General features: G+C 54.8%; 1 protein-coding gene across 2 annotated transcripts; it reads right to left on the bottom strand.

Annotated features, from left to right (window-relative positions):
• Window positions 1-1,181: 1,181 nt before the first annotated feature.
• On the bottom strand, window positions 1,182-18,006 carry LOC133361129 (splicing factor, proline- and glutamine-rich-like). 2 transcript variants are annotated; one of them, XM_061579995.1, is made up of 11 exons: window positions 17,978-18,006; window positions 14,040-14,111; window positions 11,722-11,773; window positions 9,897-10,107; window positions 8,383-8,554; window positions 6,699-6,727; window positions 5,900-5,939; window positions 4,111-4,150; window positions 3,418-3,565; window positions 2,701-2,783; window positions 1,182-1,601 (listed from the first exon to the last, which is right to left on the bottom strand). In XM_061579995.1, the coding sequence occupies exons 1-10, from the start codon at window positions 17,994-17,996 to the stop codon at window positions 2,721-2,723; spliced, it is 846 nt and encodes a 281-aa protein (XP_061435979.1). In that variant the 5' UTR covers window positions 17,997-18,006; the 3' UTR covers window positions 1,182-1,601; window positions 2,701-2,720. The 2 variants fall into 2 exon arrangements, with proteins under 2 accessions (XP_061435979.1, XP_061435980.1); XM_061579996.1 differs by lacking the exon at window positions 17,978-18,006 and adding an exon at window positions 14,844-14,958 and having other exon boundaries at window positions 1,183-1,601.
• Between the last annotated feature and the right edge of the window lie 938 nt (window positions 18,007-18,944).

Consider the following 18,944-nt stretch of genomic DNA (forward strand, 5'->3'; position numbering starts at 1 on the left):
TCACTGGTGGTGTTGGCCGTGAGCGGGAATCGAAACCCGGGTCGCCGGGTTCGTGGCGCTAAGCGCTGCACCACCGCTCCCCAATGAAAAGACAAAGATCCCCCGTGTAGCTTTAACAGACTGTAGGGGCAAGTGCTGTTAGCGAGCAGAACCTATGAAGGCCGGAACGGCACACGAGGGGGTGGGTGGCCAGCACCACGCCCGACCGCCTTTGTCTCCCCAGTGGCGATTATTACACGCACTGCACCAGCTACTCATTTGAGGCCGAGTCGACCTAGGGGAGGCCCGGGACCGGTTCAAATAATCGTCGCTGGCGTTGGCCGTGAGCGGGAATGGAAGTCGGGTCGCGGGGTTCATAGCGCAGCGCTAACAACTATACTGCCGCTCCCCATTCAACATACACAACGCGCACACACGCACACACACACACGCACACACACACACACAGCACAACACACACAGCACACACACACAGCACACACACACACACACACACAGCAGCACACACACACACACAGCACACACACACAGCACACACACACACACAGCCACACACACAGCACACACCACAGCACACACACCACAGCACACACCACAGCACACACACACACAGCACACACCACAGCACACACACACACACAGCACACACACAGCACACACACACACACACACAGCACACACAGCACCACACACACACAGCACACACACACAGCACACACAGCACACACACACAGCACCACACAGCACACACACAGCACACACATCACACACACACACCACACACACACACACACCACACAACACAGCACACACAGCACACACACAGCACACACAGCACACACACACACACAGCACACACACACACAGCACACCACACACAGCACACACAGCACACACACAGCACACACACACCACACCACACACAGCACACACACAGCACACACAGCACACACAGCTAGTACACACACACACAGCACACACAGCACACACAGCACACACAGCACACACACACACACAGCACACACACACACACACAGCACACACAGCACACACACAGCACACACACACACACAGCACACACACACACACAGCACACACACACACACAGCACACACACAGCACACACACACACACAGCACACACACACACAGCACACACACAGCACACACAGCACACACACACAGCACACACAGCACACACACACAGCACACACACACAGCACACACACAGCACAAACGTACAACACCACGAAGCGGCGGTGACGTCACCACGGCGCTGGTGCCATGCCAGGTGCACGTTGAACTTACACGCTCACTACCACCCCCTGTTCCGATGACCCCCATTCCGTTCTGACGACGACGCACGTGTGAACAAGAACAACAAGAAGAACAACAACAACAATAACAACAAGGGACAGACGACAGAGAGACAGAGAGAGAGAAACAGAGAGCGAGCGTAGGGGCAGGGCACCTCCTTGCGGGCGATGTGTCGCTCCGACTTGACGTGCTCCTGCACGCAGCTGGGGTCGAGCGGCACGAACACGTCACACGCCAGGCAGTGGGACAGCGACACCTGGCGCAGACACAGGTCCGGCTGCACGTCTGCAGAGAGACAGGGAAACACGGGGAATGAGGGGGGGGGGGGCACGGAGGGGGAGACACGGAGGGGGAGACACGGGGGGGGAGACACGGAGGGGGAGACACGGGGGGGGAGACACGGGGGGGGGAGACACGGGGGGGGGGAGACACGGGGGGGGGGGAGACACGGGGGGGGGGAGACACGGGGGGGGGGGGAGACACGGGGGGGGGAGACACGGGGGGGGAGACACGGAGGGGGAGACACGGGGGGGAGACACGGGGGGGAGACACAGGGGGGGGAGACACGAAGGGGGAGACACGGGAGGGGGAGACACGGGGGGAGAGACACATGGGGGGAGACGGGGGGGGGGGGAGACACAGAGACATGGTAAGCCAGCATTCGTGTAAGGATTTGAATGTCGAAGAACTACTACATTGCCTTGGCAACTTACACGGAGACCCATAGACTCACACAGAGACTCAGAGACCCGTAGACTCACACAGAGACCCACAGACTCGCACAGAGACCCATAGACTCACACAGAGACCCGTAGACTCACACAGAGACCCGTAGACTCACACAGAGACCCGCAGACTCGTACAGAGACCCGTAGACTCACACAGAGACCCGTAGACTCACACAGAGACCCGTAGACTCACACAGAGACTCAGAGACCCGTAGACTCACACAGAGACCCACAGACTCGCACAGAGACCCATAGACTCACACAGAGACCCGTAGACTCACACAGAGACCCGCAGACTCGCACAGAGACCCGTAGACTCACACAGAGACCAATAGACTCACACAGAGACCCATAGACTCACACAGAGACAGAGACTCACACAGAGACTCAGACACCCGTAGACGCACACAGAGACCCGTAGACTCACAAAGACTCAAGCTCACACAGGGTCCACACGTACATAGAGACCCATAGACTCACAGAGACCCATAGACTCACACAGAGACCCATAGACTCACACAGACCCACAGACTCACACAGAGACCCGTAGACTCACACAGAGACCTGTAGACTCACACAGACCCACAGACTCACACAGAGACACGTAGACTCACACAGAGACACAGACTCACACAGGGTCCACAACGCTCGCTCACCCTTCATGGGGAGGCGTCCGTCAGGGATGTTCATCTGTTGGCGCCGTTTGGACATTCCGCCGATTCTTGTGAACGGTGCACTCCTGCCAGCAACATCACCACCACCATCAGCACCAGCATCAGCACCATCACCACCATCAGCAACATCACCACCACCATCAGCAACATCACCACCACCATCAGCAACATCACCACCATCATCAGCACCATCACCACCATCAGCATCATCACCACCATCAGCAACATCACCACCACCATCAGCACCAGCACCACCAGCACCACCATCAGCAACATCACCACCACCATCAGCACCACCACCACCATCATCAGCAACATCACCACCAGCAGCAACATCACCACCACCATCACCACCATCATCACCACCACCATCACCACCATCATCATCATCACCACCATCACCACCATCATCATCATCACCACCATCACCACCATCATCATCATCACCACCATCAGCAACGTCAGCAACATCACCACCATCACCACCAGCATCGCCACCACCATCACCGCCACCACCACCACCATCACCACTACCATCAACGTAAACACATCATCACAGCATCGTCATCAACACCGCACAGTGGAGCATCGCTCCTGGTGCGGTGCGGTGCGCTCCTCAAATAATCATTCCCGATTCTGACTGCGAGCTTGGCCGGGAGGAGGGAGTGGAGGTGGGGGGGGGGGGGGGGGGTCCCTCACGTGCAGGAAGTCGACGACCCGCGAGTCGCTGGCGTGCGCCTCCCGCAGCAGGCCCAGGCTGCTGCTGTGCAGCTCCCCGCCGTAGTGCTCCTCCATCTCGGCGTGGTGCAGCGTGCGGAACGAGCAGAGCGCGCAGTGCAGCGTCAGCCTGCGCCGCCACCGCCGCACACGCAGAGACACGCCGCGCAGAGAGACACGTCGCGCACAGACACGCACACAGATACGTCACACAGAGACACGCACACAGAGAGACACGTCACACACAGAGACACGTCACACACAGAGACACGCCCAGACCGTCGCCGTCCGTTACTGTCACCACGCGCAAGCAACACACACACACCCCGCACGCACACACACCACGCACACACACCCCGCACACACACCCCTCCAACACACCACAGCCAACGCACACACCACACGCACCATACCACTCGCACACCACACGCACACCACACACACACCACACGCACACCACACGCACACCACACACACACCACACGCACACCACACACACACCACACACACACCACTCGCACACCACACGCACCACACACCACACAGCACACCAGTCGCACACCACACACTGGACCAGCGTCAGCTGAAGGTATCTAAGAGGCAGCTCTGTGACATCCGCTTGTGCGGGCCGCTGTGCCACCAATGGGAGTGCTCCCCGGCCAGACCATCACTCACCAGTTCTTCTCAGGCACCTCACTACCACGCCGGCCCTCATCTGCAACAAGACACGGCGCTCCGTTCAAACCCCCACACCGCTCTAGCCAGGGGGAGGGGGGGGGGAGGAGGGAAGGAGGGGGGGAGGGAGAGGAGGGAGGAAGGAGGGAGAGGAGGGGGGGGAGGGAGAGGGGATGGAGGGAGAGGAAAGGGAGGGGGGGGAGAGGGGAGGGAGAAGAAGGGAGGGAAGGGAGGGGAGGGAGAGAGGAAGGAGGGAGAGGAAAGGGAGGGAGAGGAGAGGGGAGGGAGAGGAGAGGGGAGGGAGAGAGGAAGGAGGGGAGGGGGGGGAGGAGGGAGGAGGGGAGGGAGAGGAGAGGAGAGGGGAGGGAGAGAGGAAGGAGGGGAGGGGGGGGGGAGGGAGGAGGGGAGGGAGAGGAGGGGAGGAGGGAGAGGAGAGGGGAGGGAGAGGAGAGGGGAGGGAGAGAGGAAGGAGGGGAGGGGGGGGGGAGGGAGGGGAGGGAGAGGAGGAAAGGGGGGGATGGAGGGGAGGGAGAGGGGATGGAAGGAGAGGAAGGGGAGGGGAGGGAGAGGAGGGAGGGGGGGGGAGGGAGACGAAGGGGAGGGGAGGGGGGGGAGGGAGAGGAGGAGGGGAGGGAGGGGAGGGGAGCTGCTGGTGTTAATGTAAAATCGAGTGACAGAAACAACATGGATTTAGGGCGATTATTGCTCAAAATTAAACACACACAAAGACAAAGACCCCCCGTGTAGCCTTAACAGGCTGTCGGGGCAAGCGCTGGTGGAGAACTAGCACCTATGAAGGCCGGCACAGCACACGAGGGGGTGGGTGGCCGGTGTTTACCACAGATCGCATCATTTGAGGCTGAGTCGACCAAGGGGGAGGCCCCGTGACCGGTTCACACACGGACACAAAACTATTGGCCAAACATCCCACCGTTGAAATATCTCACCGTCAATTTGACTCAATTGGGGTCACAACAGCAGCAGCAGCAGCAGCAGCAAGTCTGGCTGTCGCCTGATGAAGCTAGTTGTAATTACCGGCGAAACGTCGTACACTCAGACTGTAAATGTTGTGGCTTGGCTCTCCAATAAACTGGTGTGCTGTACTAGTATACTACACTATACACTACACTACTATACACTACTGTACACTATACACTACTATACTTAATACAATACACTATACACTACACTACTATACTACTATACACTACTATACACTACACTATACTATACACTACACTATACTATACACTACACTATACTATACACTACACTACTATACACTACACTACTATACACTACTGTACACTATACACTACTATACTTAATACAATACACTATACACTACACTACTATACTACTATACACTACTATACACTACACTATACTATACACTATACTATACACTACACTACTATACACAATACACTACACTACTACACTACTCTACACACTACACTATACACTGCACTACTATACACTACACTATACACTACACACTACACTACACACTAGTGCTGTACTAGTGACGAATTGGCACGTTCTGTTTACGTGACAACCCTCACTAGTTGGCTGTCGCGCGTGGTGGCGAGTTTTAACGACACATTTATATATTTACGCGATCCAACCCTCCCAAAAAAACCACTCTATTATAGCAGCAGCAGCAGCAACTTGTAGATATGAACCCCTCCCCGCACGGCAAAAACTTGGCAGGACGCTCCTGAAACTCGAGTCCTGGGACTCGGTGGAGCCCGTGCCGGGTGAATGAGCGGAGCGCCAACAAACTCACCACCACGCGGGCCTGGCACGCCACCAGAGGACGGCGGCACCTGCAACAGCCACGGAGATTCAACAAGGCACGCAGCACCACGCACGCAGCACCACGCACGCACGCGCACCATATACGCACGCGCACCATACACGCACACACACACACCACGCACACCACACACGCGCACCGCACGCACACCACACACCAGCACACACACGCACGCAGCACGCACCGCACGCACCACAAACACGCAGCACCCACGCACGCAACACGCACCACACACACACACGCACGCACACACACCATGCACGCACACACACCACGCACGCACCACACACACACCACACACACACATCACACCACACACACATCACACCACACACATACCACACACACACGCACCACGCACGCACCACACACATGCACGACGCACGCACCACGCACACACACCACACGGAGGCACCGCACGCAGCACGCACCACACACGCACCACACGCACGCACCACGCACACACATGCACCACGCACGCACCACGCACACACACACAAACACCACACGCACCACACACGCACCACACGCACGCACCACATGCGCACCACACACAGAGTGTGTGTGAGTAAACGTGTCCGTGCTGGGTTGATGAGAGCGTGAGTGAGCGAGTGGTAGAGTGAGCGAGTGGTAGAGTGAGAGAGAGAATGAGTGGCTGAGCGAGTGAGAGTGAACGTGTGTTAAGTGTCATTTAACAAAGGCAGTGGCTGACACTGGGTCATGGGCAGAGGGTTAACGGAGGTCATCACAGGGGTCAGGGGTTCCTCACCAAAAGTGTCATCTTGCCTCCTGCAAACACTGCGGAGTGACACGCACACATGCGTACACACACGTGTACACACACACACACAGGTCAAAGCGCAGCAATTGGGTCAATCCCAGTGTGAAGTGGTGTGCGGGTGAGTGGGGTGTGTGGGTGAGTGGGGTACAGGTGAGTGAGTGGTGTGTGGATGAGTGAGTGGGGTGTGGGTGAGTGGGGTGCAGGTGACTGAGTGGTGTGTGGGTGAGTGAGTGAGTGGGGTGTGGGTGGGTGAGTGAGTGAGTGGGGTGTTGATGAGTGAGGTGCGGGTGAGTGAGTGGTGTGTGGGTGAGTGAGTGAGTGGGGTGTGTGGGTGAGTGGGTTGCAGGTGAGTGAGTGGTGTGTGGGTGAGTGAGTGAGTGGGGTGTGTGGGTGAGTGGGGTGCAGGTGAGTGAGTGGTGTGTGGGTGAGTGAGTGAGTGAGTGGGGTGTTGGTGAGTGGGGTGCGGGTGAGTGAGTGGTGTGTGGGTGAGTGAGTTAGTGGGGGGTGGGTGGGTGAGTGAGTGGGGTGTGGGTGAGTGAGTGGGGTGTGTGAGTGAGTGAGTGGGGTGAGTGTGTGAGTGGGGTGTGTGGGTGAGTGAGTGGGGCATGTGGGTGAGTGAGTGGGGTGAGTGAGTGGCGTGTGGGTGAGTGAGTGGGGGTGCGAGTGAGTGAGTGGGGTGTAGGTGAGTGAGTGGGGTGAGTGTGTGAGTGGGGTGTGTGGGTGAGTGAGTGGGGCATGTGGGTGAGTGAGTGAGTGAGTGGTGTGCGGGTGAGTGAGTGGGGTGTGGGTGAGTGAGTGGGGTGCGGGTGAGTGAGTGGGTGTGGGTGAGTGAGTGAGTGGTGTGTGGGTGAGTGGTGTGTGGGTGAGTGAGTGGGGTGTGGGTGAGTGAGTGGTGTGTGGGTGAGTGGGGTGTGTGGGTGAGTGAGTGGGGGTGTGGGTGAGTGGGGTGTGTGGGTGAGTGGGGTGCGGGTGAGTGAGTGGGTGGGGTGTGTGGGTGAGTGGGGTGAGTGTGTGAGTGGGGTGTGTGGGTGAGTGGGGTGCGGGTGAGTGAGAGGGTGGGGTGTGTGGGTGAGTGGGGTGAGTGTGTGAGTGGGGTGTGCGGTGAGTGAGTGGGGCATGCGGTGAGTGAGTGGGGGTGAGTGAGTGGGGGTGAGTGAGTGGCGTGTGGGTGAGTGGAGGTGCGGGTGAGTGAGTGGGGTGTGCGGTGAGTGAGTGGGATGTGGGTGAGTGGGGCGTGTGGGGTGAGTGAGTGAGTGGGGTGTGGGTGAGTGGGGCATGTGGGTGAGTGAGTGGGGGTGAGTGAGTGGCGTGTGGGTGAGTGAGTGGAGGTGTGTGGTTGAGTGAGTGAGTGAGTGGGTGAATGAGTGGGGTGTGGGTGAGTGAGTGGGGTGTGTGATTGAGTGGGCTGAGTGTGTGAGTGGGGAGCAGGTGAATGAGTGGGGCGTGTGGAGTGAGTGAGTGGGGTGTGGGTGAGTGGGGTGTGTGGGTGAGTGGGGTGTGTGAGTGAGTGGGGTGTGTGGGTGAGTGAGTGGTGTGTGGGTGTGTGAGTGAGCGAGCATGTGAGTGAGTGAGCGAGTAAGTACTTGAGCGAGTGAGTGACCACTTGAGCGAGTGAGTGACCACGTGAGTGAGTGAGCGAGTGAGCGAGCGGGTGAGTGAGCGAGCCACTGACCGTGGCCTCTGCGGGCCACCGTCTTCAGCAGCGGTGCGGGGCTGGGCGTGTGCCGAGGGCGTGCTCGCTTCGCCTGGGCGCCCATCTCCAGCGCCGCCGCCGGCGGCGTCGTCATCTTCCTCTTCACGGGCGGCGGCGGCATCGCGCCGGGACGCCCGAAGCCCAGGCGAGGCTGCGGGGCGGAACGGCGGCCCGTCAACGCTGAGGCCCGTCAACGCTGAGGCCCGTCAACACTGAGGCCGTCAACACTGAGGCCCGTCAACACCGAGGCCCGTCAACGCTGAGGCCCGTCAACGCTGAGGCCCGTCAACGTCGAGGCCCGTCAACACTGAGGCCGTCAACACTGAGGCCGTCAACACTGAGGCCGTCAACACTGAGGCCGTCAACACCGAGGCCCGTCAACACCGAGGCCCGTCAACACTGAGGCCGTCAACACCGAGGCCCGTCTACACTGAGGCCCGTCAACGCTGAGGCCCGTCAACGCTGAGGCCCGTCTACACTGAGGCCCGTCAACACTGAGGCCCGTCTACACTGAGGCCCGTCAACGCTGAGGCCCGTCAGCGCTGAGGCCCGTCAGCGCCCCTTGGCACCACCAACGAGGGGGGGCTGTGTGTGCTCTGTGGGATATCTGGAGGCGCACACGGCCCCACCCCTCGTTGGGGACCGGGCATAAAAGGAGAGCTCCCTGGACGATCATGGCCAGTTGTAGCTCAAGACCCAAGACCCAAGACCAGCCATCGGAGGACCCTGGGACGCTGTGAGGGCCAGTGGTGGGACTCTGGAACTCCCGACTCTACGACCTTGTGAGGGCGAGTTCCAGAGGGTAGCCAGAGGAGTGTATCTAGGCTGTGTACCTAGGCTGTGTACCTAGGCTGTAACAGAGTATCAGGACTGTTGGAGTGTTGGACTGTTGGAGTGCTGTATTGTAATAAAGAAGTTACCTCTACAAGTGTCTCCGGAACTCATTACGCGGCCGTCGCCTCGCGGCGCAAACAAAGGACCCGGGGGGGGGGGGAGGTGGGGGGCTCGATTGGCAACTCGGGCAGCTTTCTGCGTGCGGAGTTTGTATCAACTAAACTGCTAGCTCTTGATTTGTGGCTTTCGTGACTGCAGGGATCGATCCTCTCTGGTTCTTTCGGTAAAGTCACGTGGGTAGAAAAATAATAATGAAAGAAAACGAGACGTTTCGGTCACAACACAAGCGGCCGCCTGATGATGATGAGAGAGAGACACGCAAATTCCAAATATACAGTAGCAGGCGTCAGGGTCGGGATCGAACCCACGACCTCCTGCATACCAGGCGAGGTAGTTAGCATCTCCTAGCCACCATGATGATGATGATACCCGTACCCGGCCGGGTTTGGGTAGCCGGGTACGGGTATCAGGTACCCGGTTACGACCTCTGCGACACGCCAACAAGACGGGGAAGTTGGTGGGTGGCCAGCACCACGCCCGGCCGCATTTCCGCGCCGGGCACCCGTTTGAGGCCGAGTCGACCTAGGGGAAGGCCTCACCAGCAGCGGGTGGATCGAGATGGGAGCGCCGGGCACCATGCGTCCCGGCAGCAGGGACGGGAGGCGCTGGGGAGGCTGTGGGACGACTCCCATGAGCGGTGGAGCCCTGATGAGCGGCGGGCGAATTCCCACGGCGCGGTAGTGAACCGGCAAGGCACCGGCACCGCCGCCGCCGCCGCCGCGATCAAACGAGTCGTGCGGAGAGACGAACCTGTGCCGTAGCCACACAACGCACACGGTGAGCCCGCCCGTCCGCCACGTGGGGTCACCGGTACCTGCCGTAGTAGGTCGGGTCACGGCTAAGGGGTCTGCAGTGTGCTGTGAATACAATGAGCAGACTCAGCACTGCACCAGACTCAACACTGACTCAGCACTGCCCATAGACTCAGCACTGCACCACAAACTCAACACTGCACCACAGACTCAACACTGCCACCCATAGACTCAACACTGCCCCATAGACTTAGCACTGCCACCTATAGACTCAACACTGCCCCATAGACTCAACACTGCACCATCGACTCAGCACTGCACCATAGACTCAGCACTGCCACCCATAGACTCAACACTGCACCATAGACTCAGCACTGCACCAGACTCAACACTGCACCATAGACTCAACACTGCAACATAGACTCAACACTGCACCATAGACTCAACACTGCACCATAGACTCAACACTGCACCATAGACTCAACACTGCACCATAGACTCAGCACTGCACCATAGACTCAACACTGCACCATAGACTCAGCACTGCACCATAGACTCAACACTGCACCATAGACTCAGCACTGCACCATAGACTCAACACTGCACCATAGACTCAACACTACACCATAGACTCAGCACTGCACCATAGACTCAGCACTGCACCATAGACTCAACACTGCCCCATACACTCAACACTGCACCACAGACTCAGCACTGCACCATAGAATCAGCACTGACTCAACACTGCACCACAGACTCAGCACTGCCCATAGACTCAACACTGCACCACAGACTCAACACTGCACCATAGACTCAACACTGCACCACAGACTCAACACTGCACCACATACTCAACACTGCACCATAGACTCAACACTGCACCACAGACTCAACACTGCCCATAGACTCAACACTACCCATAGACTCAACACTGCACCACAGACTCAGACTCAACACTGCACCACAGACTCAACACTGCCCATAGACTCAACACTGCCCATAGACTCAACACTGCACCACAGACTCAACACTGCCCATAGACTCAACACTGCCTATGGACTCAACACTGCCCCATAGACTCAACACTGCACCATAATTCAACACTGCATCACAGACTCAACACTGCACCACAGACTCAACACTGCACCATAGACTCAACACTGCCCATAGATATTCTTAGGTTTTTTCGGTAAAGTCACGTAGGTAAAACATCAAAATTAATAAAAATAAAATAAAACAAAAATCACGACGTTTCGGAGGCATTCGGATTTTTGTTTTATTTTATTTTTATTAATTTTGATGTTTTACCTACGTGACTTTACCGAAAAAACCTAAGAATATGAATCCTTGCAGTCACGAAAGCTTCAAATCTAGAATTACTGCCCATAGACTCAACACTGCACCATAGACTCAACACTGCCCCACAGACTCAACACTGCCCCACAGACTCAACACTGCACCACAGACTCAGCACTGACTCAACACTGCACCACATACTCAACACTGCACCACAGACTCAACACTGCACCACAGACTCAACACTGCACCACAGACTCAACACTGCACCACTGCCTTGTTGGTTAAGACCGGAGTCCAATGGGGGGAAACTCACCGGTTTGGCGAAGGCAAGAGACCCCCGCGACCCATCGCCGGACTGCCCAGCACTGCAGGGTGACACAGCGGGAGAGTGAACGTGGCACCGGGACACAAGTGCATAGCGTGCAGCGTGTGCATATCACTGCGTCTCGAAGAGACTGCAGAGAAACCAGTGGGGCAGTCGAGTCTATGGAGTGTCTGTGTGTGTCTGTCGATACGTCTTTGTGTAAGTCTACGGGTCTGTCTGTGTGTGTGAGGCTATCTGGGGGGTCCTACGGTTTTGAATCCTTGCAGTCACGAAAGCTTCAAATCTAGAATTTTCCCTTCACGTTTAGAAACATGCGTTTACAGCGGCGGTTCTTGATTGATTCCAAGAACACAGGATGAGATGTTACTATCCTTTGTGCAAGCACTTCCAAGAGTTCAAGAACAGTGAGCCTGGTGAAATTTGGGGAGCGCATCGTCATCAGTGTACCTTTGGTTCCTAGGGTGTTTCGGCCTTTCACACTATACACCCTCCCCAAAGGCGGCCAGCGACAGGGTGATCAATCCTATGCTTGCGTCCCATTCCCAATTAGTCATAGGAGTTGCCTTGTTGTTGACACCGGGACACAAGTGCATTGCGTGCAGCGTGTGCATATCACTGCGTCTCAAAGAGACTGCAGAGAAACCAGTTGGGCAGTCGAGTCTATGGAGTGTCTGTGTGTGTCTGTCGATACGTCTTTGTGTAAGTCTACGGGTCTGTCTGTGAGGCTATCTGGGGGGTCCTACGGTTTTTCCCGTTCACACTCATAGTTTTTTCACACTTTTAGTTTTCTTAAACTAAGAATATGAATCCTTGCATTCACGAAAGCTTCAAATCTAGAATTTTCCCTTCAAGTTTAGAAACATGCGTTTACAGCGGCGGTTCTTGACCTTTATTGCAGCCTTGCAGCCCCCTTTGATTCTCAAACGTAATAAAAAAAAAAGTAGCTGTACTCACATGCCCATGCTTAATTCGTGTTTGGTGATTTAACTTAAAAAAAAAATGTATTGCCATGTCTCGCACCCCACGTTAAGAAGAACCACCGCTGGTCTTCTTGGTTCTTTCGGTAAAGTCACGTAGAAGGGAAATAATAAAATAATAAAAATACAACATGATAAAATAATTCTCACGACGTTTCCACTGGTTTATGGTATTTGGCTGCGAAACATTTCCCACGTGCTAAGCCACTTCGTTGAGCTATCATTTGTGGCCAGGTAGCTTCTGATAAATACCTACATAGCTCAGTGGGTGTTACCTGGCAAATAAAAAAGTGTTTTTATCGGTCTCTGTGTGACGCTATGGACCTCTCTACGTATGAGTTTCTATGTAAAGTCATATCTCTGAGTCTATGGGTCTCTATGCGAGTCTATGAGTCTCTGTGTGAGTCTACGGGTCTCTGTGTGAGTCTGTGGGTCTATGTGTGGGTTTACGGGTGGACACGTGAGTCTATGAGTCTCTGTGTGAGTCTGTGGGTCTCTGTGTGAATCTATGGGTCTCTGTGTGAGTCTATAGGTCTCTGTGTGAGTCTATGAGTCTCTGTGCGAGTCTATGGGTCTCTGTGTGAGTCTATGAGTCTCTCTGTGAGGTTATGGGTCTCTGGGTGAGTCTGTGGGTTTGTGCGAGTCAGTGGGTCGATGTGTGGGTTTACGGGCGGACGCGTGAGTCTATGGGTCTCGGTGTGAGTCTCTGTGTGAGTCTATGGGTCTCTGTGTGAGTCTATGAGTCTCTGTGTGAGTCTACGGGTCTCTGTGTGAGTCTCTGTGTGAGTCTATGGGTCTCTGTGTGAGTCTTTGTGTGAGTCTATGGGTCTCTGTGTGAGTCTCTGTGTGAGTCTATGGGTCTCTGTGTGAGTCTATGAGTCTCTGTGTGAGTCTACGGGTCTGTGTGAGTCTCTGTGTGAGTCTATGGGTCTCTGTGTGAGTCTATGAGTCTCTGTGAGTCTACGGGTCTCTGTGTGAGTCTCTGTGTGAGTCTATGGGTCTTTGTGTGAGTCTCTGTGTGAGTCTATGGGTCTCTGGGTGAGTCTATGGGTCTCTGGGTGAGTCTGTGGGTTTGTGTGAGTCAGTGGGTCGATGTGTGGGTTTACGGGCGGACACATGAGTCTATGAGTCTCTGTGTGAGTCTATGAGTCTCTGTGTGAGTCTATGGGTCTCTGGGTGAGTCTATGGGTCTCTGTGTGAGTCTATGGGTCTCTGTGTGAGTCTATGGGTCTCTGTGTGAGTCTACGGGTCTCTGTGTGAGTCTCTGTGTGAGTCTATGGGTCTCTGTGTGAGTCTCTATCATAGACGCCCCCCCCATGAGGGACTCACTGGGGAAGCGGGGACTCAGGAGCGCTGCTCTCTTATGCAGGCCAGGGATGAGGGGGGGGATCGCTGATCCAACTGTACACAGCACAAGCAGATTCGTGAATACTGGCAGCAGTAGCATCATCATCAGCAGCAGTAGCATCATCAGCAGCAGCAGTAGTAGCATCATCATCAGCAGCAGCAGTAGCATCATCATCATCAGCAGCAGTAACATCATCATCAGCAGCAGTAGCATCATCAGCAGCAGAAGTAGCATCCTCATCAGCAGTGGCATCAGCATCATTAGGCAGCAAGAGCAGTTTAAACAGTAGCATTAGAGGCATCAACAGCAGCATCAGAAGTTGCAAGAGAATCAATATGCATGTTAAACTTCTTTCACACCGTACGTAGCCAACCGTGTTAATCGCAGCAGTAAGAACAGTACTAAAGTAAACATTTTGATTTTACCAGGCACGGCCCACTGAGCTATGTAGCTCTTGTTCAGAAGCGACCTGGTCACAAATGATAGCCCAATAAAGTTGATTATCAGGTGGAAATGTATAGCAGCAAGGCAGTCTAAAGGCGCGTTTCTAAATGTGGTGGGGAAAACCCGGAGGACCCGGAGAAAAATCCACGCGACCACGAGGAGAGAGACACGCAAAATCCAAATAAACAGCAGCAGGCATCAGGGTCGGGATCGAACCCACGACCTCCTGTATACCAGACGAGGTAGTTAACATCTCCTCGCCACCGTGATGATGATGAGAGACACGCAAACTCCAAATATACAGCAGCAGGCATCGTCAAGGTCGGGATCGAACCCACGACCTTCTGTAGACCAGGCGAGGTAGTTAACAGCTCCCAGCCACCGTGATGATGATGAGAGACTCAAACTCCAAATATACAGCAGCAGGCGTCAGGGTCGGGATCGAACCCACGACCTCCTGCACACCAGGCGAGGTAGTTAACATCTCCCAGCCACCGTGATGATGATGAGAGACACGCAAACTCCAAATATACAGCAGCAGCAGGCATCGTCAGGGTCGGGATCGAACCCATGACCTCCTGTACACCAGGCGAGGTAGTCAACATCTCTCAGCCACCGTGATGATGATGATGAGAGACTCAAACTCAAACTCCAAATACACAGCAGCAGGCATCAGGGTCGGGATCGAACCCACGACCTTCTGTAGACCAGGCGAGGTAGTTAACAGCTCCCAGCCACCGTGATGATGATGATGAGAGACTCAAACTCAAAATATACAGCAGCAGGCATCAGGGTCGGGATCGAACCCACGACCTCCTGTATACCAGGCGAGGTAGTTAACATCTCGCTACCGCAAGATAGCCAGTAGCAAGATCATCATAGGCAGCAGCAGCAGCATTAATAGAACCAGCATCATAAGCAGGCAGGCATCAGCAGCAGTGCAAACGGGAGAAGCGTCATCATGCGATAACAATCATCAGAACCGCAATCCGCACTAAATACCCCCCCCCACACTACCTTTATCCCAACCCCCCCAAAAAACACGTTCCAATATTCACCATCATATCAATCAAACCAAAACCGTCATAATATAATAACGAGATCATTCGTGATCACCTCCATCATCACAGCAACCACAACCACCACCATTACCTCAATAATCACCACCATGACCTCAATAATCACCACCATTGCAATCACCACAATCACACCATCATCAACACCACCATTACCTCAACAATCACCACCATTACCTCAATAATCACCACCATTGCAACCACCACAACCACACCATCATCAAAACCACCGCCACCACATAACAATCAACATCATAATATCGATTTAACGCCGTAGAATTTCTCCGGCGTACAAAGCCCTCCCTCCACAACACCACCACCACCAAACCCAACAGATTCACCACCACCAAACCCAACAGATTCACCACCACCACCAAACCCAACAGATTCACCACCACCACCAAACTCAACAGATTCACCACCACCACCACCAAACACAACAGATTCACCACCACCACCACCAAACACAACAGATTCACCACCACCACCAAACCCAACAGATCCACCACCACCACCACCAAACACAACAGATTCACCACCACCACCACCAAACACAACAGATTCACCACCACCACCAAACTCAACAGATTCACCACCACTACCAAACACAACAGATCCACCACCACCACCACCAAACACAACAGATTCACCACCACCACCAAACACAACAGATTCACCACCACTACCAAACCCAACAGATCACCACCACCACCACCAAACACAACAGATCCACCACCACCACCAAACCCAACAGATTCACCACCACTACCAAACCCAACAGATTCACCACCACCACCACACAACAGATCCACCACCACTACCAAACCAACAGATTCACCACCACCACCACCAAACACAACAGATTCACCACCACTACCAAACCCAACAGATTCACCACCACCACCACCAAACACAACAGATCCACCACCCCACCAAACCCAACAGATTCACCACCACCTACCAAACCCAACAGATTCACCACCACCACCACCAAACCCAACAGATTCACCACCACCACCACCAAACACAACAGATCCACCACCACCACCAAACCCAACAGATTCACCACCACTACCAAACCAACAGATCACCACCACCACCACCAAACACAACAGATTCACCACCACTACCAACCCAACAGATTCACCACCACCACCACCAAACAACAGATTCACCACCACTACCAACCCAACAGATTCACCACCACCACCACCAAACACAACAGATCCACCACCACCACCAAACCCAACAGATTCACCACCACTACCAAACCCAACAGATCCACCACCACCACCACCACCAAACACAACAGATCCACCACCACCACCACCAAACACAACAGATCCACCACCACCACCACCAAACACAACAGATTCACCACCACCACCAAACCCAACAGATTCACCACCACCACCAAACCCAACAGATCCACCACCACCACCACCAAACACAACAGATCCACCACCACCACCAAACACAACAGATCCACCACCACCACCAAACCCAACAGATCCACCACCACCACCACCAAACACAACAGATCCACCACCACCACCTAACCCAACAGATTCACCACCACCACCACCACCAAACCCAACAGATTCACCACCACCAAACACAACAGATTCACCACCACCACCAAACCCAACAGATTCACCACCACCACCACCACCAAACCCAACAGATTCACCACCACCACCTAACCCAACAGATTCACCACCACCACCACCACCAAACCCAACAGATTCACCACCACCAAACCCAACAGATTCACCACCACCACCAAACCCAACAGATTCACCACCACCACCACCAAACCCAACAGATTCACCACCACCACCACCACCAAACCCAACAGATTCACCACCACCAAACACAACAGATTCACCACCACCACCAAACCCAACAGATTCACCACCACCAAACACAACAGATTCACCACCACCAAACACAACAGATTCACCACCACCGCCACCACACACAACAGATCCACCACCACCACTACCACCACCACCAATGCAATCCCCTTCAAAGGCCTCCGAACCCTCTTTGCTGCCACATCCAGCGCTCCCGAACACAACGGGGTTCGTAACAAAACTGAATTATTTTATTTTAAATCTTTTTAAAGCCGTCGGCGTCTTCCCGCTCAACGCACCGCGGAGGGCCCCGACTACGGGGAATTGGAGCCTGCGGCTTTCCTAGCGCTCTCCCCCCCCCGCTACACACCCACCCACCCACCCACCAGCCTCCTGTACATCGAGGGCGATTCGCTGTAGTTCTCTTAACGAGGCGAGCCGCGAAGGGTTCTTAGCAAAGATGAGCGAGATAAATGAATAGGGAGTGGGGGGGGGGAGGCGAACGCGGTCAACACAACCACACAAACACACACAGAGACTCACCTCCGTGAGGGTTTGCCATCTTTGCTGGGGGTCTCGCGAGATTTGGGCTGGTGTGGGGAGGGGGGGGGGGGTGAAATCTCGCGATATCTCAGGCGAAGAACCACAAAGCCAAAGGTACGTCGGGTAGCCTTGGCGGTCTTTTGGGGACAAGTGCTGTTAGCGAGTAGCACTGTATGAACTACAAAGGTCACCCGTGTAGCCTGAACAGACTGTCAATGGAGATGAGTCCACGCACGGGTAGGAGGGAGCGAGATGGAACAGATGGAGATTAGTCCACGCACGGGTAGGAGCGAGATGGAACAGATGGAGATTAGTCCACACATGGGTGGGAGTGAGATGGAACAGATGGAGATTAGTCCACCCACGGGTAGGAGCGAGATGGAACAGATGGAGATTAGTCCACACATGGGTGGGAGTGAGATGGAACAGATGGAGATTAGTCCACGCACGGGTAGGAGCGAGATGGAACAGATGGAGATTAGTCCACACATGGGTGGGAGTGAGATGCAACAGATGGAGATTAGTCCACACATGGGTGGGAGTGAGATGGAACAGATGGAGATTAGTCCACACACGGGTAGGAGTGAGATGGAACAGATGGAGATTAGTCCACACACGGTGTAGAAGGGAGTGGGATGGAACAGATGGAGATTAGTCCACACACGGTGTAGAAGGGAGTGAGATGGAACAGATGGAGATTAGTCCACACACGTGTAGAAGGGAGTCAGATAGAACAGATGGAGATTAGTCCACACACGGTGTAGAAGGGAGTGAGATGGAACAGATGGAGATTAGTCCACACACGGTGTAGAAGGGAGTGAGATGGAACAGATGGAGATTAGTCCACACACGGTGTAGAAGGGAGTGAGATGGAACAGATGGAGATTAGTCCACACACGGTGTAGAAGGGAGTGAGATGGAACAGATGGAGATTAGTCCACACACGGTGTAGAAGGGAGTGAGATGG

This window comes from Lethenteron reissneri, chromosome 71, assembly GCF_015708825.2.
Source record: "Lethenteron reissneri isolate LAM-NWPU_2019-01 chromosome 71, ASM1570882v1, whole genome shotgun sequence".
Classification (NCBI taxonomy): domain Eukaryota; kingdom Metazoa; phylum Chordata; class Hyperoartia; order Petromyzontiformes; family Petromyzontidae; genus Lethenteron; species Lethenteron reissneri.